At 47.9% G+C, this 20,997-nt stretch overlaps 1 protein-coding gene across 1 annotated transcript in view; it reads right to left on the bottom strand.

The window, feature by feature from the left end:
• The window catches only part of NAALADL2 (N-acetylated alpha-linked acidic dipeptidase like 2), an 855,965-nt gene that overhangs the window by 421,524 nt on the left and 413,444 nt on the right, over positions 1–20,997 (bottom strand). Inside the window, 1 exon segment of the mRNA XM_066601349.1 lies at positions 2,123–2,384. Coding sequence (XP_066457446.1) covers positions 2,123–2,384 — 262 coding nt within the window.

The raw sequence follows: 20,997 nt of genomic DNA, 5'->3' as shown, positions 1-20,997 counted from the left end.
TGAATGACAGCTGAGCTGAGCCAATCAGTGGCAGCACTCACTCACCCATTCATGAATTCATGAATGGGTGTGAGTGAGAGCTGCCTCTGATTGGTCAGGCTGTGACCAATCAGAGGCAGCTCATTCAGCAGGCGGGGATTTTAAATCCCTGGCTGCTGAATACTACAGAGAGCAGTTCAGGAGAACTGCCAGCTGGCCGCAGCTGAACTCCGTCTGCCGGGACTAGGTGAGTATATTTTTTATTTTTACACATTTCTGGATGAATTGCAGGGAAGGGCTTATATATTTAAGCCCTTCCCGAAAATTCATTGTGCGATCGCCGGCAGCCCATTGCTTTCAACGGAGCCGGCTGTATTGCCGACTCTATTGAATTCAATGGGCTAACATCGTTCTGCCGGGACAAGGTGAGTATATATTTTTTTTTACTTTTTACACATTTTAGGATGATTTTCAGGTAAGGGCTTATATTTTTAAGCCCTTCCCGAAAATTAATCCCGCGCTCGCTGGCAGCCCATTGCTTTCAATGGGCTAACATCGTTCTGCTCTGCCACAGCTGTTACAGCTGTGGCAGAGGAGAACGATCATTATGCTGGCAGTGCTTGCCACTATTGTGGCTTAATAGTGAGACCTCGGAGCCCGAAATGCAGCCCTGCATGTTGCTCCTCGCCTGCCCTATCCATTTCTGTGTTTTTTACATGACTTTGGTGATTTGCTAAGATTTTCACAAATGAAAACCTTAGCGGAGCACCAGTCATATACAAAAATGCTCGAGTCGCCCCTTGACTTCAATGGGGTTCGTTACTCGAAATGAACTCTCGAGCATCACTGAAAGTTCAACTCGAGTAACAAGCACTCGAGCATTTTGTAGCTCGCTCATCTCTAATTATTAGTAAAGACATTGCACACTGTTAACGGGTGCACATGCATTAATAAATCAGTGCTAATGTGAACAGAAAAATACAGCTCAATGCAGTACTGCCAATATTAAGGCAATGATACTTCCTGTGAGGAGTATGCAAGGCTTTTGTTTCATATCTTGACTTCATTCCGACCAGGAGTCACTAAAGAAGTAGAATAGTGGCTGCAAATGCAATTAGGAGGGGATGCAGAGCTAATGCACTGGGATTTGGCAGAGACAGCATAGCTTGGCCCTCATAGAACATCCTGAAGGCACAGGCATCAGGACTGTAAGGAGAACACTGAGCAAAGGCCCATTTAGACACAACGATTATCACTCAAAATTCATTCAAAAGCCGTCTTTTGAGCGATAATCGTTGTTTGTAACAGCACTGACATCGTGCAGTTTTCGTTACCCAGTTGCTGATCGTTGTCTTTCCGCATGCTGAAAGATAATGATCAGTCTTATCAGGAGTTCACAGCGGAATACAACTGATACTATTGTTTCAGCTGTATCTCGCTCCCTGAACACAGGCGGGGTATGAAGAACACAGTAGTCCATCTGTGTTCTTCATACTCCACACGGAGCGCACAGCTGTATACCAGCTGAGCACTCCGTGAACAGCCAGGGTATGAAGAACACAGCGGTTCAGCAGTGTTCTGCATACCATGCTCGGAGTGTTCAGCTGTATAACAGCCAGGCGCTCTGAGCAGAGAACAGCTGGATGCAAAAGACAAGCAGCCCCACTCAGAGTACAAAGTGATCGCTCAACGTTTGAGTGATCACCCTGCGCTGTAAAAGCACACTAACTTGCATGCGTCGTTACAAGTAAAAGGATTAGTATAATCTCAGCAATGGGACTGGGCTCAGAAAGCTGACAGACCACTGACTCATCGGGCAGCATGGCCCATCCTATCAGAAATCTGCACAGTTGGGCTAATGATCAGTCTGGCCTGGTGGAAAGGAACTGATACATATGATGACAGTCTCTGAACAGCACAATGGAAACTGTTTGCGCTATAATAGCAAATAAAATAAATAACTTGCACAGCTGTTTTTAATTACATTAACATCATTACTTCTATAAACAGTGGTGCACGTCAGTTGTTTTTCAATGGCACATTCACACTTACTACATTAATCAAATTACACTGTCATTGCAATATGATCCACGTATATATAAATATATATTATTTAAATGACAGTGATAAATAGCCACATTACCTCCAGAGTTCCATTGGCAGAGTAGGCAGCATATGTGTACAGATATTCCTGACTTTTGGTCTCTTCATCACATTGCTGTCCACTTGGATAATAGCATTGGCTATTGTTGAGAGTGATTGTATTTGGAGAAGAGCCTGGTAGGTCAAGTAGGACTGAATAATTTACTAACTGAACTTCTTTTAATCCCATTGAAGTCTATAGAAGTGCAATATTTTCTGCTGGGTCTGAGTCTGTTTTATTGACAGAAATCTGTGTGAAATATCTGAAAGGCAGAAAAAGATTTTATATTAGATCTTTGAAGTATTTAAAAATGTATGATAGACATTCCTTCAATCAGTGCCCTAATCTATATAGGAAGAAAATCAAACCTACTTTCTCTTCTGTTTTCTGTCTACTGACAGATTTTTAAATAAGAAAAATTTCTGAGATCTGCTGCATCCTACATATTGAATAAAGACCACAACAAATAATTCATAATCCAGTCTATTAATATATTATGATACGGTAATGTGTAATTTCAGCAATTTTCTCCATTGATTTATAGAAAGTTAATATATCATAATGTTATGAAACTACCACACACAATCTGTACATAGATTTAAGAGACAGCATTCAAGCATAATATATAATAATATAATATAAGATAGGACAATAATTAGTATTTAGAATTCATAATTTTTATTGTTTTTGTAATTTATAAAACTCTTCAGCTTGCGTCCCTTATCTTATCATGACTTCTGTTCTTAACATAACCATAATGGGTAAAACAGACTTTTTTTTCGAACAAATCCAGTCAGATTTCAATTGGGGTTCTGCTGTTTTTTATGTCAAGAATAAAACTGCTAATTACACTATTCTTTTAATCAGAAGCACTGGAACTGGAACACAACTGAAAAAAAAACAATGCTTATGTGAAAAGAGCCTGAGGCTACATTCACACAAGCATGAATCTCAGGAAAGTTTTATGCATTGCTTAAAGCACAAAACTTGTGCGAATATGAACTTCAATTTTTTGAATGGAGCCATATACATGAGTGATGCTTTCCCTCACAGTAATGCTGCAAAGTAAAAAAAAAAAAAAAAGCTTCTGGGCCCCATATCGCACTTGCCCCTGTGTGAAGGTAGACTTACTGGTAATGTTTTTTTAAATCAAATCTTTATTTAAAATAGTACAATAAAAGCAGAACCATCAGGCATATGGAGATAAAGTGACTGTTTAACAAAATGGTATACGTCAATATGCTGTGATGACCTAAGAGGCATACTAAGGGTACTTTCATACATAGTGAGAAACCATTCACCTGAGCGAACCAACAAACGATTGTTAGTGAAAGGAATATGACTCCAGGTTCCCTTGTCTGTCTTATAGTATGCTCCTTCCATTAATCCCATATGATTAACTGCACTTGCATGTGTCTTTGCCTTTAATTTCAGATGTTAAATTCCTTATCTTGCACATTCATATTTTGTTTATGTTTCTTTGACCAATGATAATAAATGAATTATAATAGATTTGAATTATTGTAATTGAAGCATGTGCCCCTATAAAAACTGCTGCCTTTCAATCAATAAACAGATAACTTTGGATCACATCCCTATCTGTATACCAAATATTGTGCTTTGCACTAAAACGAGGATATAGTTTAAATACAAAGATAAATTTAATAACAATGACTGAATGATCAGTGCATAAACTGAACAAGCTAGTGATGATTTTTATGCTTGCAGAAAATGAATAATGAACGATAACTGCACAAATTATTGTTCAATCATTAGCCATGTTTACACTGAACAACTATTATTCAAATTTGAACGATCCAGCGATTTTTTTTTTGGAACCATAGTCATTCCGTGTAAAAGCACCTTAAGTCAATGACCAGGCTATCCATGGTGCCCAGATATCCAAGAATTTAGCAGAATAGTCCAGGATTGGCAGCAGAAAATTTCTTACACATGATAGATTTTGTGTACCCTATTAAACCACATCTCAACACCTTGTGGTTTAATTCACTATAAATAACAATGTAGGAATGCTATGTTTATTAAGGGGGCAGTCAGCAGAAGGCAAATTATGAAGTACAACTTCTGGAGTTAAGGTGATAAAAGTGGAACTAACCATGTTTATATTTCTCTCTAAGAAAGACCAAAAGGGTGTAATAATAGGGCATGTCGACCACATATAGTACAGATAGCTCAGAGCTTAAAGAAGTTCTACTGTGTTATGTTTATCTAGAAAAGTTAGTAGACCCATTAAGCATTTGCTAAATTTACAAGCTAGTGAAGCCAAGGTCCAAGTCTCTCTTCCACTCAACTAAGTAGTAAGATTTAGGTGAGGCCCACTGACGGGAGCAGTGTAATGTAAAGTAAAGCAAAAGGCTCTCATAATCTTAAAGGAACAAAAGAAATTAGACCAAATAGCATGGAAGCAAGTGTAATGCATGCTGAACGAATTTTGTACTTTAAAGCTAAACTGAAGTCCTCCGAGTAGATTCCCAATTTGTACATCACTAAATATTTGCCAAAGATTAAATGGGTCAAGGAAATGGTAATTAAGTAGGTATGGCATATAATTAGCTGATATGAGCTACAAAGGAAAATTTAATCAAGGAGATATAGAATTGGAAAAATGGTAAGTATGAACTATACCATTAAGGCTAACTTCATATGAGCAAGTGCAATATCTGGCCATGATTCACGGCTCAGGATTGCACTTGCCAACATGCGATTTCCCCTCTAATGCAAGGCATTTTTATATCAAAACTGCCTTGCATCTCTTCATCCAGGGTGGAGAATCGCTGAGTGTCTCCCATTGCGAGAGTACACCCAAAGATAGGATGTGCCACAATTTTTTTCCCGCATCGCGGCACAGTGCAGGAAAAAAATCACTCAAAAGAATGGGGTTCATATTCGTGTGAGATTTGTGCATCTTGTAATGTATAAATTTTGCCCATAAATGTAGTGTCTGACGTATGTGTGGCCTTTAATACAAATCCTGAGTTGAAAGATTGAATAAATCTATTTGTCTACTCAATTTCTATTGGAAAGAGATAGTAGTTCTAGCTGTAATGAAGCTGGGTGGATTTGTTGTAACAACATAATTCAGGGAGGCTAAAGCCATGCAACGTTTTAGGGATATATAAGATATCATAAACTAATTTAGGTTTGGAGGATTTGCGTAAAAATTAGGAAAGCAGGTTGAGGCAGAGAAGAAAGAGAGGTTGGATAAGGGCTGTTTAGAAAAGATCAAGAAAAATAAAGACTCTAAAGAATCTTTCTGACCCATCCAGGTCATCAAAGGAATCTACAAGTTCTTAAAAGAATATCCAGTTGTAAATTAATGCTAGCATATCCTCAGGATTCGCTACCAATAATAGTTATGGGGGAAAGGGGGCTGCTGTCCAGCATTCCTGCTGATCAACTCTTCACTAGGCAGATGCACAGAGCTGACGTGTGCAAGAAGCAGACAGCTTTATTCTCACTGTAGTGGTGTGGCTTGGAATTATATGCAAGTTCCTAATCACTACAATGAAAATGTTGCCTGCAATACCAAAGTTGGTCACTGCAATGGGAACCGAGCTCTTTGGTTCCTGCAGAAATCAGCTCAGTGCACAAACACAGCGGCCTGGCAAACAGCTGATTGGCATAGAACCCAGGCAGTGATGGCTTGCTGATTTACTATTATTGGCCTGTTCTGCAGATAACAAAATTGAAGGACAGAGGATTCTCATGGTGGAGGTCCTGTATCCACAGAAGAATGCACATATAACATATAAGACCTACATAAGCATCACACTGCATAGTACAGAATGCTTAAAAAGAGTGCTTAATAAAGTCAAGAATCAGTGGACTTAGACTGGAGCTTTTTGTGTTTGAGAGACTTAACTTTTTGCACCACCAACCACAAGTCCATGGAAGGAAATTTCAGAAGGGCATCCTTTTCTGGGATTGATAGCCAGGATGGGATATATATGGGCTCAATGATTATATTTTCCCAGCTTGAATATAAGTTCTCAGAAGATCTGATAATGTGTTTTCCTCTGCATGTGATATTTATACCAAATGGATATAGTCAACTGTAGGAAATTTAAAGTGGTCTCAGCTTATCAGGGAAGGGTTTTAGGACTCTGCATTTCTATAATGTGGACATGGCTAAATATTGAAAAAATTACAATCTTTCAAACATGAATTTATCATATTCCCTCCTGATCTTAGACAGGAAAAAGACTGTATCCACGTAACTAAGGAGCCTACAGATTATGTCTCTAGGTTGTTTCTTTGAGACAGATTTAGGTTTGAGAGTCCTGAGGACTCTTCCAATTACAACTTTTTCTACTTTATCAGAGCCTAAGGGCTCAGAATGAGTCTTTAGAGCAGTGGTTGGAAGCAAGTCCTAAATATGGTTTTCAGAGAGGTCTCACAATCAGACTCGGACTCAGACTGGTAGAGTTGGAAGGGACCAACAGGGTCATCTGGCCCAACACCCTGCTCAGTGCAGGTCTATTATCCTAATATTCTTGCTCTTGCTTCTGTTCTCCTGTCTTCCATGAGGAGAAAAGTGTGATTTGGCAAACATTGTTGCACCTGGTCATTTTAGTGCAGCATTGAAGTAGATGAGGATCTAGTATGATTACTAGAGATGAGCGAGCACCAAAATGCTCGGGTGCTCGTTACTCGGGACAAAATTACCGCGATGCTCGAGGGTTCGTTTCGAGTAACGAACCCCATTGAAGTCAATGGGCGACCCGAGCATTTTTGTATTTCGCCGATGCTCGCTAAGGTTTTCATGTGTGAAAATCTGGGCAATTCAAGAAAGTGATGGGAACGACACAGCAATGGACAGGGCAGGCGAGGGGCTACATGTTGGGCTGCATCTCAAGTTCACAGGTCCCACTATTAAGCCACAATAGCGGCAAGAGTGCCCCCCCCCCCCTCCCAAAAACTTTTACTTCTGAAAAGCCCTCATTAGCAATGCATACCTTAGCTAAGCACTACACTACCTCCAACAAAGCACAATCACTGCCTGCATGACACTCCACTGCCACTTCTCCTGGCTTACATGCTGCCCAACCGCCCCCCCTCCCCCCCACAGCGCACACCAAAGTGTCCCTGCGCAGCCTTCAGCTGCCCTCATGCCACGCCACACTCATGTCTATTTAGAAGTGCGTCTGCCATGAGGAGGAACCGCAGGCACACACTGCAGAGGGTTGGCACGGCTAGGCAGCGACCCTCTTTAAAAGGGGCGGGGCGATAGCCCACAATGCTGTACAGAAGCAATGAGAAATATAATCCTGTGCCACCACCATCAGGAGCTGCACACGTGGGCATAGCAATGGGGAACCTATGTGCCACACACTATTCATTCTGTCAAGGTGTCTGCATGCCCCAGTCAGACCGCGGTTTTTAATTCATAGACACAGGCAGGTACAACTCCCTATTGTGAAGTCCCTGTGGACCGACAGCATGGGTGGCTCCCTGGAACCCACCGGCGGTACATAAAAATATCCCATTGCAGTGCCCATCACAGCTGAGGTAGTAATGTCATGTTTAATGCAGGTGGGCTTCGGCCCACACTACATGCCCCAGTCAGACTGGGGTTCTTTACAAGTGGAAACAGATGCATTTATAATTCCCTGTGGACCCACAGCATGGGTGGGTGCCAGGAAGCCACCGGCGGTACATAGAAATATCCCATTGCATTGCCCAACACAGCTGAGGTAGTAATGTTGTGCTTAATACAGGTGGGCTTCGGCCCACACTGCATGCCCCAGTCAGACTGGGGTTCTTTACAAGTGGACAGATGTAGGTTAAACTCCGTGTGCACCTACAGCATGGGTGGCTCCCTGGAACCCACCGGCGATACACAAAAATATCCCATTGCATTGCCCAACACAGCGGATGTAACATCAGCTGTAATGCAGGTGGGCTAAAAATTCATTTGATTACACTGTAGGCGAGGGCCCACAAAAATTGCTGTATCAACAGTACTAATGTACATCAAAAAAATTGGCCATGGCCAACCAAGAGGGCAGGTGAAACCCATTAATCGCTTTGGTTAATGTGGCTTAAGTGGTAACTAGGCCTGGAGGCAGCCCAGTTTAACGAAAAATTGGTTCAAGTTAAAGTTTCAACGCTTTTAAGAGCATTGAAACATATAAAAATTGTTTAGAAAAATTATATGAGTGAGCCTTGTGGCCCTAAGAAAAATTGCCCGTTCAGCGTGATTACGTGAGGTTTCAGGAGGAGGAGCAGGAGGAGGAGGAGGAATATTAGACACAGATTGATGAAGCAGAAATGTCCCCGTTTTGGATGGTGAGAGAGAACGTAGCTTCCATCCGCGGGTGCAGCCTACGTATTGCTTACGTATCGCTGCTGTCCGCTGGTGGAGAAGAGAAGTCTGGGGAAATCCAGGCTTTGTTCATCTTGATGAGTGTAAGCCTGTCGGCACTGTCGGTTGACAGGTGGGTACGCTTATCCGTGATGATTCCCCCAGCCACACTAAACACACTCTCTGACAAGACGCTAGCCGCAGGACAAGCAAGCACCTCCAGGGCATACAGCGCGAGTTCAGGCCACGTGTCCAGCTTCGACACCCAGTAGTTGTAGGGGGCTGAGGCGTCACGGAGGACGGTCGTGCGATCGGCTACGTACTCCCTCACCATCCTTTTACAGTGCTCCCGCCGACTCAGCCTTGACTGGGGAGCGGTGACACAGTCTTGCTGGGGAGCCATAATGCTGGCAAAGGCCTTTGATAATGTTCCCCTGCCTGCGCTGTACATGCTGCCTGATCTCTGCGCCTCCCCTGCTACCTGGCCCTCGGAACTGCGCCTTCTGCCACTAGCGCTGTCGGATGGGAAGTTTACCATCAGTTTGTCCACCAGCGCCCTGTGGTATAGCATCATTCTCGAACCCCTTTCCTCTTCGGGAATGAGAGTGCAAAGGCTCTCCTTATACCGTGGATCGAGCAGTGTGTACACCCAGTAATCCGTAGTGGCCAGAATGCGTGCAACGCGAGGGTCACGCGAAAGGCATCCTAACATGAAGTCAGCCATGTGTGCCAGGGTACCTGTACGCAACACATGGCTGTCTTCACTAGGAAGATCACTTTCAGGATCCTCCTGCTCCTCCTCTTCCTCCTCCTCAGGCCATACACGCTGAAAGGATGACAGCCCAGCAGCATCTGTACCCTCAGCAGTGGGCCAAGCTGTCTCTTCCCCCTCCTCCTCATCCTCCTCATGCTCCTCCTCCTCCTCCTCAACGCGCTGAGATATAGACAGGCGGGTGCTCTGACTATCCAGCGACATACTGTCTTCCCCCGGCTCTGTTTCCGAGCGCAAAGCGTCTGCCTTTATGCTTTGCAGGGAACTTCTCAAGATGCATAGCAGAGGAATGGTGACGCTAATGATTGCAGCATCGCCGCTCACCACCTGGGTAGACTCCTCAAATGTTTCAAGGACCTGGCAGATGGCTGCCAACCAGGGCCACTCTTCTGTAAATAATTGAGGAGGCTGACTCCCACTGCGCCGCGCAAGTTGGAGTTGGTATTCCACTATAGCTCTACGCTGCTCATAGAGTCTGGCCAACATGTGGAGCGCAGAGTTCCACTGTGTGGGCACGTCGCACAGCAGTCGGTGCACTGGCAGATTAAACCGATGTTGCAGTGTCCGCAGGGTGGCAGCGTGCGTGTGGGATTTGCGGAAATGTGCGCAGAGCTGGCGCACCTTTCCGGGCAGGTATGACAAGTGGGGGTAGCTTTTCAGAAAGCGCTGAACCACCAAATTAAAGACATAGGCCAGGCATGGCACGTGCGTGAGGCTGCCGAGCTGCAGAGCCGCCACCAGCTTACGGCCGTTGTCACACACGACCATGCCCGGTTGGAGGCTCAGCGGCGCAAGCCAGCGGTCGGTCTGCTCTGTCAGACCCTGCAGCAGTTCGTGGGCCGTGTGCCTCTTCTCTCCTAAGCTGAGTAGTTTCAGCACGGCCTGCTGACGCTTGCCCACCGCTGTGCTGCCACGCCGCGTGACACCGACTGCTGGCGACGTGTTGCTGACACATCTTGATTGCGAGACAGAGGTTGCGTTGGAGGAGGAGGAGGAAGGTGCTTTAGTGGAGGAAGCATACACCGCCGCAGATACCACCACCGAGCTGTGGCCCGCAATTCTGGGGGTGGGTAGGACGTGAGCGGTCCCAGGCTCTGACTCTGTCCCAGCCTCCACTAAATTCACCCAATGTGCCGTCAGGGAGATATAGTGGCACTGCCCGCCTGTGCTTGTCCACGTGTCCGTTGTTAAGTGGACCTTGGCAGTAACCGCATTGGTGAGGGCGCGTACAATGTTGCGGGAGACGTGGTCGTGCAGGGCTGGGACGGCACATCGGGAAAAGTAGTGGCGACTGGGAACAGAGTAGCGCGGGGCAGCCGCCGCCATCATGCTTTTGAAAGCCTCCGTTTCCACAAGCCTATGCGGCAGCATCTGTAGGCTGATCAATTTTGCAATGTGCATGTTTAACGCTTGAGCGTGCGGGTGCGTGGCGTCGTACTTGCGCTCAAACTGTGGCACTAGCGACGTCTGGACGCTGCGCTGAGAGCCATTGCTGGATGGGGCCGAGGACAGCGGAGGTGATGGTGTGGGTGCAGGCCAGGAGACGGTAGTGCCTGTGTCCTCAGAGGGGGGTTGGATCTCAGTGGCAGGTTGGGGCACAGGGGGAGAGGCAGTGGTGCAAACCGGAGGCGGTGAACGGGCATCGTCCCACCTTGTGGGGTGCTTGGCCATCATATGCCTGCGCATGTTGTTGGTGGTGCCTCCCCAGCTGATCTTGGCGCGACAAAGGTTGCACACCACTGTTCGTCGGTCGTCAGGCGTCTCTGTGAAAAACTGCCACACCGTAGAGCACCTTGACCTGTGCAGGGTGGCATGGCGCGAGGGGGCGCTTTGGGAAACAGTTGGTGGATTATTCGGTCTGGCCCTGCCTCTACCCCTGGCCACCGCACTGGCTCGGCCTGTGCCCACACCCTCACTTGGCCCTCCGCGTCCTCGGCCGCGTCCACATCCTCTAGGCCTACCCCTACCCCTCAGCATGCTGTATTACCAGTGATTTGATTTCCCAGGCAGGAAAGAAATTGGCGCAAGGCTGCACTCAACCGTAGCTGGTTGCGTCTGATTTTTTTACGTTCTCCACGCAGCACACACGTACACGGAGACCTTAGGACTGACACAGGCAGGCCAAATATAATTAATTCGCTTTTTTGCAAAGGGAGGGCCCCACTGCGGATATTCAATGAACAACACGTTTAATAACTGTGGTGTGGCCCTGAAAAAGTGTCACATAACTTTAGTGTAGCAGAGTTATTAACTCTGGCAGAGCAGGTATTTGCCAGTCAGGAAAGACAATGGCGCAAGCCTGCAGTAAACCGTAGCTGGTTGCGTTTGATTTTTGTACGTTCTCCACGCAGCACACACGTACACGGAGACCTTAGGACTGACACAGGCAGGCCAAATATAATTAATTCGCTTTTTTGCAAAGGGAGGGCCCCACTGCGGATATTCAATGAACAATACGTTTAATAACTGTGGTGTGGCCCTGAAAAAGTGTCACACAACTTTAGTGTAGCAGAGTTATTAACTCTGGCAGAGCAGGTATTTGCCAGTCAGGAAAGACAATGGCGCAAGCCTGCAGTAAACCGTAGCTGGTTGCGTTTGATTTTTGTACGTTCTCCACGCAGCACACACGTACACGGAGACCTTAGGACTGACACAGGCAGGCCAAATATAATTAATTCGCTTTTTTGCAAAGGGAGGGCCCCACTGCGGATATTCAATGAACAATAACTGTGTTGTGGCCCTGCCTACACAATTCTGTCCCTGTAGTATCAATGGAGGGTGCAATGCTCTGCACAGATGATTTTTTGAAAAAAAAAAATATGCAACACTGCTAACAGCAGCCAGCACAGTACTGCACACGGTTAAATTTGGCCCTAGAAAGGACCGTTGAGGTTCTTAAAGGCTACACTCACTCCTAACACTCTCCCTGCCTAAGCACCACTTCTGTCCCTAATACCGGGTGCAATGCTCTGCACTGCCGATTTTGAGAAAAAAAAATAAAAATTTTCCACTGCTAACAGCAGCCTGCACACACGTAGATGTGGCCCTAAGAAGGACCGTTGGGGTTCTTGAAGGCTACACTCACTCCTAACACTCTCCCTGCCTAAGCACCACTTCTGTCCCTAATACCGGGTGCAATGCTCTGCACTGCCGATTTTGAGAAGAAAAAAAAAACTTTTTCCACTGCTAACAGCAGCCTGCACACACGTAGATGTGGCCCTAAGAAGGACCGTTGGGGTTCTTGAAGCCTACACTCACTACAAACACTCTCCCTACAGCAACTCCAATAGAACAGCACTTTCCCTCACTAACTCACACGGCATCTGAGCCGAGCCGCGGGAGGGGCCAACTTTTATACTCGGGTGACATCCGATCGCCCCAGCCACTCACAGCAGGGGGGTGGTATAGGGCTTGAACGTCACAGGGGGAAGTTGTAATGCCTTCCCTGTCTTTCAATTGGCCAGAAAAGCGCGCTAACGTCTCAGAGAGGAAACTGAAAGTAACCGGAACACCACGTGGTACTCGTTACGAGTAACGAGCATCCCGAACACCGTAATATTCGCACGAATATCAAGCTCGGATGAGTACGTTCGCTCATCTCTAATGATTACTCTAATGATTCAAGTCTCCCCGCAATATAGCAAATTATGGTTAGAGCTTTTGAGGAACCCCCACTAAATAGAAAAAGGGTCCGTACCTCACTGAGGGTCAGAGATGCTCCTATCATAAATACCCTCTGTGTTTGAGTCCTGAGTGACTGCCTCACTGCCATCTTGGATCCCCAAGTGGGGAAGAGGGCCTGATGTTTTTTGAAAGATTTCTGCATATGGGGCTATAATAGACAAGACATGCACCAGGCATGTCAGAGGAGGATCGCAGACTTCTCCTTCAATCCTTCAATTTGGGCATCACCATGGTGCAGGTGGGCTAATGATAACTGGGTTTGTAGGAGTTTGGTAGCAGGACAGCAAGTCTTACATGCCCACAATCTAGCATGATCTGGATAGCCCCTTACTTTTTATTTTTAATATTGTCAATGTTTATCAGTATTACAGAAAAGTTTCAGTGTCAAAATTGTCATTTAATTATACCATTAATCACTATGTGTGGTTTTGAAATGTGATTTTAGCAGTCATTTAAATATTAGCATAGATTATATTCAATACTTCTTGTCATGTAAACAGGTGTATAGCTATAAGAGATTTTGGGGCAGCATTCCAAATCAAGCCCTGGTAACTCAGAAGACACAAAGCAACTTTAAAGGGAATCTGTCATAATTTTTTTTGAAGTTCTCTGGGGGCAGTATAAGATAGTGTAAGTCACGCTTATTACAGCAATGTATCTGTTGTCTGTATCTGTGCACTAGTTTGGGAGAAACTTGCATTTTATTAGTAGCAATTAGAGATGAGCAAACGTATTCGTCCGAGCTTGATATTCGTGCGAATATTAGGGTGTTCGGGATGTTCGTTATTCGTAACGAGTACCACGCGATGTTCGAGTTACTTTCACTTTCCTCTCTGAGACGTTAGCGCGCTTTTCTGGCCAATTGAAAGACAGGGAAGGCATTACAACTTCCCCCTGTGACGTTCAAGCCCTATACCACCCCCCTGCTGTGAGTGGCTGGGGAGATCAGATGTCACCCGAATATAAAAGTTGGCCCCTCCCACGGCTCGCCTCAGATGCCTTGTGAGTTAGATGAGGGACAGTGCTGCTGGTATCGGAGCTGCTGTAGGGAGAGAAATAGCAGTTAGTGTAGGCTTCAAGAACCCCAAAGGCCCTTATTAGGGCCAGTAATACCTGTGTGTTGGCTGCTGTTAGCAGTGACTTTTTTTTTTTTTCTCAAAATCGCCTCTGCAGAGCGTTGCGCCCGGCATTAGGGACAGAAGTGTTGGATAGGCAGGGAGAGTGTTAGGAGTGAGTGTAGCCTTCAAGAACCTCAACGGTCCTTTCTAGGGCCATATTTACCCGTGTGCAGTACTGTGCTGGCTGCTGTTAGCTGTGCTGCATTTTTTTTTTCTTCTCAAAATCGCCTCTGCAGAGCATTGCACCCTCCATTGATACTACAGGGAAAGAATTGTGTAGGCAGGGCCACAACACAGTTATTATTCATTGAATATACGCAGTGGGTCCTTTTGGTGTAAAAAAGGGAAACGAAATCTATTTGTCCTGCCTCTGTCCGTCCTAAGGGCTGTGGACACGTGTGAGCTGCGTGTACAACGTTAAAAAATCAGACGCACCCAGCTACGCTTTACTGCTGGCTTCGCCATTTGCTTTCCTTAATTGGGAAAAAAATACCTGCTCTGCCAGAGTTAATAACTCTGCTACCCTCAAGTTCTGTGACACATTAGCATTGACACAGCACAGTTATTAAACTTCTCATGTTCATTGAATATACGCAGTGGGTCCTTTTGGTGTAAAAAAAGGGAAACGAAATCTATTTGTCCTGCCTCTGTCCGTCCTAAGGGCTGTGGACACGTGTGAGCTGCGTGTACAACGTTAAAAAATCAGACGCACCCAGCTACGCTTTACTGCTGGCTTCGCCATTTGCTTTCCTTAATTGGGAAAAAAATACCTGCTCTGCCAGAGTTAATAACTCTGCTACCCTCAAGTTCTGTGACACATTAGCAGGGACACAGCACAGTTATTAAACTTCTCATGTTCATTGAATATATGCAGTGGGTCCTTTTGGTGTAAAAAAAAGGGAAACGAAATCTATTTGTCCTGCCTCTGTCCGTCCTAAGGGCTGTGGACACGTGTGAGCTGCGTGTACAACGTTAAAAAATCAGACGCACCCAGCTACGCTTTACTGCTGGCTTCGCCATTTGCTTTCCTTAATTGGGAAAAAAAATACCTGCTCTGCCAGAGTTAATAACTCTGCTACCCTCAAGTTCTGTGACACATTTGCAGGGACACAGCACAGTTATTAAACTTCTCATGTTCATTGAATATACGCAGTGGGTCCTTTTGATGTAAAAAAAAGGGAAACGAAATCTATTTGTCCTGCCTCTGTCCGTCCTAAGGGCTGTGGACACGTGTGAGCTGCGTGTACAACGTTAAAAAATCAGACGCACCCAGCTACGCTTTACTGCTGGCTTCGCCATTTGCTTTCCTTAATTGGGAAAAAAATACCTGCTCTGCCAGAGTTAATAACTCTGCTACCCTCAAGTTCTGTGACACATTAGCAGGGACACAGCACAGTTATTAAACTTCTCATGTTCATTGAATATACGCAGTGGGTCCTTTTGGTGTAAAAAAAAGGGAAACGAAATCTATTTGTCCTGCCTCTGTCCGTCCTAAGGGCTGTGGACACGTGTGAGCTGCGTGTACAACGTTAAAAAATCAGACGCACCCAGCTACGCTTTACTGCTGGCTTCGCCATTTGCTTTCCTTAATTGGGAAAAAAATACCTGCTCTGCCAGAGTTAATAACTCTGCTACCCTCAAGTTCTGTGACACATTAGCAGGGACACAGCACAGTTATTAAACTTAGATTATTAATTCACTAGAGGCAGTGGGGCCTTTCGTTTTCAAAAAAGGGAAAAAATTATATTTGGCCTGCAGTCTTGCACCAATTTATTTCCTGCCTGTGAAATCAAATCACTGGTAATACAGCATGCTGAGGGGTAGGGGTAGGCCTAGAGGACGTGGACGCGGCCGAGGACGCGGAGGGCCAAGTCAGGGTGTGGGCACAGGCCGAGCTCCTGATCCAGGTGTGTCGCAGCCGACTGCTGCGCGATTAGGAGAGAGGCACGTTTCTGGCGTCCCCACATTCATCGCCCAATTAATGGTTCCACGCGGGAGACGGTTATTAGAAAATGAGCAGTGTGAGCAGGTCCTGTCCTGGATGGCAGAAAGTGCTTCGAGCAACCTATCGTCCACCCGCAGTTCTGCGCCGTCCACTGCTGCAAATCAGAATCCTCTGTCTGCTGCTCCTCCTTCCTCCCAGCCTCCTCACTCCACTCCAATGACACCTGCTCAGCTGCGTGAAGACTCCCAGGAACTGTTCTCTGGCCCCTGCTCAGATTGGGCAGCAGTGGTTCCTCTCCCACCAGAGGAGTTTATCGTCACTGATGCCCAACCATTGCAAAGTTCCCGGGGTCCGGGGGATGAGGCTGGGGAATTCCGCCAACTGTCTCAAGAACTTTCTGTGGGTGAGGAGGACGATGACGATGAGACACAGTTGTCTTGCAGTCAGGTAGTAGTGAGGGCAGTAAGTGCGAGGGAGGAGCGCACAGAGGATTCTGAGGAAGAGCAGCAGGACGATGAGGTGACTGACCCCACCTGGTTTGCAACGCGTACTCAGGACAGGTCTTCAGAGGGGGAGGCAGGGGCAGCAGCAGGGCAGGTTGCAAGAGGCAGTGCGGTGGCCAGGGGTAGAGGCAGGGCCAGACCGAATAATCCACCAACTGTTTCCCAAAGCGCACCCTCGCGCCATGCCACCCTGCAGAGGCCGAGGTGCTCTAAGGTCTGGCAGTTTTTCACAGAGACGCCTGACGACCGACGAACAGTGGTGTGCAACCTTTGTCGCGCAAAGCTCAGCCGGGGAGCCAACACCAACAGCCTCACCACCACCAGCATGCGCAGACATATGATGGCCAAGCACCCCACAAGGTGGGACGAAGGCCGTTCACCGCCTCCGGTTTGCACCCCTGCCTCTCCCCCTGTGCCCCAACCTGCCACTGAGATGCAACCCCCCTCTCAGGACACGGGCACTACCGCCTCATGGCCTGCACCCACACCCTCACCTCCGCTGTCCTCGGCCCCATCCACCAGTGTAGTTCAGCGCACCGTCCAGCCGTCGCTTGCGCAACTGTTGGAGCGCAAGCGCAAGTACGCCGCCACGCACCCGCACGCTCAAACGTTAACCGTCCGCATAGCAAAATTCATCAGCCTTGAGATGCTGCCGTATAGGGTTGTGGAAACGGAGTCCTTCAAAAGTATCATGGAGGCGGCGGCCCCGCGCTACTCAGTTCCCAGTCGCCACTACTTTTCCCGATGTGCCGTCCCAGCCCTGCACGACCACGTCTCCCGCAACATTGTACGCGCCCTCACCAACGCGGTTACTGCCACGGTCCACTTAACAACGGACACGTGGACAAGCACAGGCGGGCAGGGCCACTACATCTCCCTGATGGCACATTGGGTGAATTTAGTGGAGGCTGGGACAGAGTCAGAGCCTGGGACCGCTCACGTCCTACCCACCCCCAGAATTGCGGGCCCCAGCTCGGTGGTGGTATCTGCGGAGGTGTATGCTTCCTCCACTAAAGCACACTCCTCCTCCTCCTCCTCCGCAACCTCTGTCTCGCAATCAAGATGTGTTAGCAGCAGCACGTCGCCAGCAGTCGGTGTCGCGCGGTGTGGCAGCACAGCGGTGGGCAAGCGTCAGCAGGCCGTGCTGAAACTACTCAGCTTAGGAGATAAGAGGCACACGGCCCATGAACTGCTGCAGGGTCTGACAGAGCAGACCGACCGCTGGCTTGCGCCGCTGAGCCTCCAACCTGGCATGGTCGTGTGTGACAACGGCCGTAACCTGGTGGCGGCTCTGCAGCTCGGCAGCCTCACGCACGTGCCATGCCTGGCCCACATCTTTAATTTGGTGGTTCAGCGCTTTCTGAAAAGCTACCCACGCTTGTCAGACCTGCTCGTAAAGGCGCGCCGGCTCTGCGCACATTTCCGCAAGTCCCACACGGACGCTGCCACCCTGCGCACCCTGCAACATCGCTTTAAGCTGCCAGTGCACCGACTGCTGTGCGACGTGCCCACATGGTGGAACTCTACGCTCCACATGTTGGCCAGGCTCTATGAACAGCGTAGAGCTATAGTCGAATTCCAACTCCAACATGGGCGGCGCAGTGGGAGTCAGCCTCCTCAATTCTTTTCAGAAGAGTGGGCCTGGTTGGCAGACATCTGCCATGTCCTTGGTAATTTTGAGGAGTCTATCCAGGTGGTGAGCGGCGATGCTGCAATCATTAGCGTCACCATTCCTCTGCTATGCATCTTGAGAAATTCCCTGCAAAGCATAAAGGCAGCTGCTTTGCGCTCGGAAACGGGGGCGGTGGAAGACAGTATGCCGCTGGATAGTCAGGGCACCCTCCTGTCTATTTCTCAGCGCGTACAGGAGGAGGAGGAGGAGCATGAGGAGGATGAGGAGGAGGGGGAAGAGACAGCTTGGCCCGCTGCTGACGGTACACCGGCTGATTGCCTGTCATCCTTTCAGCGTGTATGGCCTGAGGAGGAGGAGGAGGAGGAGGAGGAGGAGGAGGATCCTAAAAGTGATCTTCCTAGTGAAGACAGCCATGTGTTGCGTACAGGTACCCTGGCGCACATGGCTGAGTTCATGTTAGGATGCCTTTCTCGTGACCCTCGCGTTGCACGCATTCTGGCCACAACGGATTACTGGGTGTACACACTGCTCGACCCACGCTATAAGGAGAACCTGCCCACTCTCATTCCCGAAGAGGAAAGGGGTTCGAGAGTGTTGCTATACCACAGGACCCTTGCGGACAAGCTGATGGTAAAATTCCCAGCCGACAGCGCTAGTGGCAGAAGGCGCAGTACCGAGGGCAAGGTAGCAGGGGAGGTGCGGAGATCGAGCAGCATGTACATCCCAGGCAGTGCAACAGTCTTTAAGGGCCTGGACAGCTTTATGGCTCCCCACCAAGACTGTGTCACCGCTCCCCAGTCAAGGCTGAGTCGGCGGGAGCACTGTAAAAGGATGGTGAGGGAGTACGTAGCCGATCGCACGACCGTCCTCCGTGACGCCTCTGCCACCTACAACTACTGGGTGTCGAAGCTGGACACGTGGCCTGAACTAGCGCTGTATGCCCTGGAGGTGCTTGCTTGTCCTGCGTCTAGCGTCTTGTCGGAGAGGGTGTTTAGTGCGGCTGGGGGAATCATCACAGATAAGCGTACCCGCTTGTCAACCGACAGTGCCGACAGGCTAACACTCATCAAGATGAACAAAGCCTGGATTTCGCCAGACTTCTCTTCTCCACCAGCGGACAGCAAGGATACGTAAGCAATACGTAGGCTGCACCCGCGGATGGAAGCTACGTTCTCTCTCACCATCCAAAACGGGGACATTTCTGCTTCATCAATCTGTGTCTAATATTCCTCCTCCTCCTCCTGCTCCTCCTCCTGAAACCTCACGTAATCACGCTGAACGGGCAATTTTTCTTAGGGCCACAAGGCTCACTCAAATAATTTTTCTGAACAATTTTTAAAAGTTTCAATGCGCTTAAAAGCGTTGGAACTTTAACTTGAACCAATTTTTCGTTACACTGAGCTGCCTCCAGGCCTAGTTACCACTTAAGCCACATTAACCAAAGCGATTAATGGGTTTCACCTGCCCTCTTGGCTGGCCATGGCCAATTTTTTGGATGTACATTAGTACTGTTGATACAGCAATTTTTGTGGGCCCTCGCCTACAGTGTAATCAAATTAATTTTTAGCACACCTGCATTACAGCTGACGTTACCTCAGCTGTGTTGGGCAATGCAATGGGATATTTTTGTGTACCGCCGGTGGGTTCCAGGGAGCCACCCATGCTGTAGGTGCACACGGAGTGTAACCTACATGTGTCCACTTGTAAAGAACCCCAGTCTGACTGGGGCATGCAGTGTGGGCCGAAGCCCACCTGTATTACGCATGACATTACTACCTCAGCTGTGTTGGGCAATGCAATGGGATATTTCTATGTACCGCTGGTGGCTTCCTGGCACCCACCCATGCTGTGGGTCCACAGGGAATTATAAATGCATGTGTTTCCACTTGTAAAGAACCCCAGTCTGACTGGGGCATGCAGTGTGGGCCGAAGCCCACCTGCATTAAGCACGACATTACTACCTCAGCTGTGTTGGGCAATGCAATGGGATATTTTTGTGTACCGCCGGTGGGTTCCAGGGAGCCACCCATGCTGTAGGTGCACACGGAGTGTAACCTACATGTGTCCACTTGTAAAGAACCCCAGTCTGACTGGGGCATGCAGTGTGGGCCGAAGCCCACCTGTATTACGCACGACATTACTACCTCAGCTGTGTTGGGCAATGCAATGGGATATTTCTATGTACCGCCGGTGGCTTCCTGGCACCCACCCATGCTGTGGGTCCACAGGGAATTATAAATGCATGTGTTTCCACTTGTAAAGAACCCCAGTCTGACTGGGGCATGCAGTGTGGGCCGAAGCCCACCTGTATTACGCACAACATTACTACCTCAGCTGTGTTGGGCAATGCAATGGGATATTTTTGTGTACCGCCGGTGGGTTCCAGGGAGCCACCCATGCTGTAGGTGCACACGGAGTGTAACCTACATGTGTCCACTTGTAAAGAACCCCAGTCTGACTGGGGCATGCAGTGTGGGCCGAAGCCCACCTGTATTACGCATGACATTACTACCTCAGCTGTGTTGGGCAATGCAATGGGATATTTCTATGTACCGCCGGTGGCTTCCTGGCACCCACCCATGCTGTGGGTCCACAGGGAATTATAAATGCATGTGTTTCCACTTGTAAAGAACCCCAGTCTGACTGGGGCATGCAGTGTGGGCCGAAGCCCACCTGTATTACGCACAACATTACTACCTCAGCTGTGTTGGGCAATGCAATGGGATATTTTTGTGTACCGCCGGTGGGTTCCAGGGAGCCACCCATGCTGTGGGTCCACAGGGACTTCACAATAGGGAGTTGTACCTGCCTGTGTCTATGAATTAAGAACCGCGGTCTGACTGGGGCATGCAGACACCTTGACAGAATGAATAGTGTGTGGCACATAGGTTCCCC

The sequence above is a fragment of the Eleutherodactylus coqui genome, chromosome 1, assembly GCF_035609145.1.
Source record: "Eleutherodactylus coqui strain aEleCoq1 chromosome 1, aEleCoq1.hap1, whole genome shotgun sequence".
Taxonomy (NCBI): Eukaryota; Metazoa; Chordata; class Amphibia; order Anura; family Eleutherodactylidae; genus Eleutherodactylus; species Eleutherodactylus coqui.
Note: the sequence above shows the minus strand (reverse complement) of the source record. Positions and strands in the feature narration are given on the sequence as shown.